Below are 3,897 nucleotides of genomic sequence, written 5' to 3'. Positions count from 1 at the left end.
AATGGAAACAGAAGAGACGAGACTGTGTGGACTAGGTTAAGGCTGGGGCACTGTGCATTAAACAAAACATTGAAAATGATAGGGAAACACCAGACAGGATTGTGTGAGGAATTTCAGGAAGAGGAGTCAGTAGAACATGTAGTTCTGAGTTGCAGGAAGTACGGGATACAGAGAGAGATGATGAGAATTAAACTAAGGGAGTTGGGGATGCAGGAATTCACATTAAAAGGGTTGCTGGGCATGGGTGAGAGAGCACAAGTCCGGGTATTTTTAGCGTTTTTAAGGGGTACAGGGGTTTTTTATAGAATATGACGAATAAACAGGAATAGGATACTAGGATGGTCAAAGATGGGAGGGTGAAGTGTAGGGGTGTGTGTGTGTGTGTGTGTGTGTGTGTGTGTGTGTGTGAAGGGATTTAGAATGTATGTCTAGTGCACATTCTGGAGCAGAGGGTGGCGGTAATGCACCATTAAGCTGGATGCCAACCGCCGTAAAACAAGATACAGACAGAACCTCCCCAGACCCAAGTGCTTGGGGTTTGAGTAAATAAAGCTAGTTTGTTGCTATTCTTTTAGGATGTTTAGTTACTTTTATAATATTGGTTATTTATTATATTGAAATTATTTTTTTTAAAAGCTATGCTGGAAATACAAATACTCAGTAGGACAAACATTGCACACCTCCAAGGACTCTAGGTAGTTGTCTTCTTGTTCATTTTTGTTTGGTGACCCTAGTCCAGCCAGTGTTATTCTGACTGGGTCAACTAAATTGGCGTTTCCAGCCGGGCAACCTCCACATGATACGCAAATTTCTTAAAATATGTGCCGGAGTCTCCGCTCGCCTTATAAAAGCGGTCTTGGACGGTTGCGTCATTCAGGTAAGTCGTCACGAGAAGGTTAAGAGTTGGGAGAGGACTGGTTTTAAAGCGAGCATTAAAACCAATTTAGTTTCATTCTTGGATTTCGCGAGAAGGTACTTACTTTTTTTGGACAGGAATTGGTGAATCGTTTCTTTGAAGGGAAATGGGAACTGAGGTTGGACCAGGGGTGTGCGAATTTTCTTCGTGAAGTTGAAGGCGCCTAAACCTTCTGAAGCTTGCGGCTTTTGCCGGAAATCTGAGCGTCACCTTCAACAAGTTCACATTGGTGAAATTTAATAAAACGCTAGTTTAAAACTTTTAAACATTTAAAATGTTATTAATTTGAACGCTTCTTAAGTTCACTTTATAATTCCTTATCTGATTTTTCGTGTAAACTACGGAAAGTGGTTGAGAATTTCGCGGTTAAACGTGGGGTGCCTGATTTCCTGTTACGTTCTGTCCCAAAATTTTTGGTATTGTATTTTCAAATTGGTGAATAACTGTTTAGTTGCTTGTAATAACGCTTAAAGTCTGTCTGGATTGTACTGATGGTTACCTTTAATAAGGTGATTTTGAATTTAATTGCGTCGTTTAGTCCTAATGAACTGTCGATTAGCTGTTTTAGCTGCCAATTAACTTATGAATGGCGAGCGTTAATGATGGACGTTCAGAGTTTTTTTCGAGGCAATTGGCTGAAGTACCGGATTTCGTGAATCAGCACCGTAATAAACGGTTAACTTTAAAAGCTAAACAATCTCAGAACCTCCCCAGACCCAAGTGCTTGGGGTTTGAGTAAATAAAGCTAGTCTGTTTCTCTGAACAATAGTTCCCTGCCTTAGACACTCGCGGACTTTGACCGGAACAGTGCTTTTCTACCTGTGTAAAATCTCAATCAGGATCGACTAACTCCAAAGTAGTGTGGGCAGGTAATATTTCCGGACACTTGTTGTTTCTCTCTCTGACTAAAGTTAACGAATAACTAACCCGTAAAAGAGGACACTTGTTCGTTTGTGCCATGCACTCTAAACGTGTCATTATCTGACCTGGAATGTGCATTCTGGGGAGCTCTTGTTGACTGGCGCCATCCATCGACTTGTAAATTTGAACAGTTGTATCTTAAGATTTCTTATAGGTATAAAATTTTGTTTAATATCGAATGTATCTAAAGGACAGAATTGCAAATGTGATTTCTATCTCAGAGTGCAAGTTGGGGTTTGAAACGTATTACGTACGGCTGGCCGTATAATTCTCTACTCTTAACAGTAGATCTTTAACGTATAGTTAGTGAAATCACCTTTGTGTGGACGATGGAGTAATTGTATTTTTGAGAATGTGGATCTTAAGGGTTAAATGTAAATTTCAAAAGTAACTACATTTTGATGTCCTTGTAATTTTGGTCTTCACCTTGTAGGTCTGCCTAAAGCTAGAAGATGAATTGGGGACAACTGCACCTTATCCTGGGAGGCGTCAACAGATACTCCACCAGCATCGGAAAGATATGGCTGACGGTGATCTTCGTCTTCAGAATCATGATTCTGGTGGTGGCGGCGGAGAGTGTTTGGGGTGATGAGCAATCGGACTTCACCTGCAATACCCTGCAGCCTGGCTGTAAGAATGTCTGCTACGATCAGTTCTTCCCAATGTCTCACATCAGGCTTTGGTGCCTCCAGCTAATCTTCATCTCCACCCCTGCCCTTCTCGTCTCCCTGCACGTTGCCTACAAGCAGCACGAAGAGAAGAGGTCCTTGGAGAAACGGCAGGGTTTCTTGAAAAAGGAAGAAATCGACGCCTTGAAAAAACGGAAGATGCGTATAGTTGGTGCTTTCTGGTGGACCTATGTCACCAGCATCTTCTTTCGCATAATCTTTGAAACTGTGTTCACGTACATCTTGTATTTTCTGTACGGCGGGTTTCGGATGGCCCGTTTGGTTAAGTGTAGCTCCTGGCCCTGTCCCAACATCGTTGACTGTTTTATCTCCAGGCCAACGGAGAAAACGGTGTTCACCATTTTCATGATTGTGGTTTCTGGCATCTGCGTGCTTTTAAATGTGGCCGAGTTGTTTTATTTGATGGTGAAGGCGTGCACAAGGCAGACGTGTTGTACACAACACCCCCGCCATCTGTCCAGGAGGCAAGAGAATCAACAGAATGAGATGAACGAACTGATGGATATCAAGTGTCAGCAAGCGGCCTTGGAGCTGAACAAACCTCCTTCAGCCACTCGCTGCACCAATTAACCCCGCCCCGGCACCCAGTGACTCACGTGATCGACAGTGAAGCACCAATGGTTAATGTTCCACTTGCAAGATTTCGATATCGCCTTGGTTTTAATTGCCGGCTGACACAGCATCTTTTAGTACCAGGAAGGTGCTTTTAAGCACGCGCTTTTGCACCAACTTAGGCACGTTTAACAAGTTGAATTCGCGAAGTCTTGCAATTACAGTATTAATGTGCAGAGTGGAGAAACGGAGTCTTATTCTGAACTTAACCTTGACCGTGTACTTGAACTTAAACTGTAACCAATATCTTCAAGATGCATGCCAGCAGGCTGTTTTATCTACGAATTTGTAGTGTTCAATGCTGTAAAGTTTCGCGTTCAATACACCTGAAAAGCTGCGGAGCGTCCTATCTGTGGCACGACCACTGGGGGGCGCGCGCTCCTAGGACTTGGCGAATCTAAGCTTTGAACAATAAAATTCTTCATGTCCACATGCTCTGTACTCCTTTTGTCATCAAGCGTGGTGGGAATCTGCTTTCAAATGCCAATCAAATCCCAATTAATTAACGAAGTTGTGAACGGGAGCAACTTCGGCTGAGGGTTTAAGATTTCTGTTGCTGGCTATTCAGCACGGACTTTAACAAAGGCCATGCAGATGAGTTCGGGGTACAAGAATGTCCCGACTTTCAAATGTAGTGCTTCTCGCCACTTGTAGTTGGGTCAGGACTTTAAATGGTTTTCCGACAGGGCCATTATAATTCTAGTTTACTCTTGGGTTAAATTTTGCTCCAGTCACAAAGTTAATGAGCATTAGTGGGTC

At 42.9% G+C, this 3,897-nt stretch overlaps 1 protein-coding gene across 4 annotated transcripts; it reads left to right on the top strand.

Annotated features, from left to right (window-relative positions):
• Positions 1–876: 876 nt before the first annotated feature.
• gjb8 (gap junction protein beta 8) lies at positions 877–3,637 on the top strand. 4 transcript variants are annotated; one of them, XM_063054171.1, is made up of 2 exons: positions 877–972; positions 2,271–3,633. In XM_063054171.1, the coding sequence occupies exon 2, from the start codon at positions 2,290–2,292 to the stop codon at positions 3,094–3,096; it is 807 nt and encodes a 268-aa protein (XP_062910241.1). In that variant the 5' UTR covers positions 877–972; positions 2,271–2,289; the 3' UTR covers positions 3,097–3,633. The 4 variants fall into 4 exon arrangements, with proteins under 4 accessions (XP_062910241.1, XP_062910245.1, XP_062910243.1 ...); XM_063054175.1 differs by lacking the exon at positions 877–972 and adding an exon at positions 1,038–1,145 and having other exon boundaries at positions 2,271–3,637; XM_063054173.1 differs by lacking the exon at positions 877–972 and adding an exon at positions 1,392–1,785 and having other exon boundaries at positions 2,271–3,637.
• The last annotated feature ends 260 nt before the right edge of the window (positions 3,638–3,897 follow it).

The sequence above is a fragment of the Mobula hypostoma genome, chromosome 7 (assembly GCF_963921235.1).
Source record: "Mobula hypostoma chromosome 7, sMobHyp1.1, whole genome shotgun sequence".
NCBI classification, from domain to species: Eukaryota; Metazoa; Chordata; class Chondrichthyes; order Myliobatiformes; family Myliobatidae; genus Mobula; species Mobula hypostoma.
The sequence above is the reverse complement of the archived record's forward strand: the minus strand, read 5'-3'. Positions and strand labels throughout refer to the sequence as shown.

Bases quoted from the DNA above. Each gene is read 5' to 3' on its own strand.
- gjb8 (XM_063054175.1), top strand. From the start codon at position 2,290: ATGAATTGGGGACAACTGCACCTTATCCTGGGAGGCGTCAACAGATAC.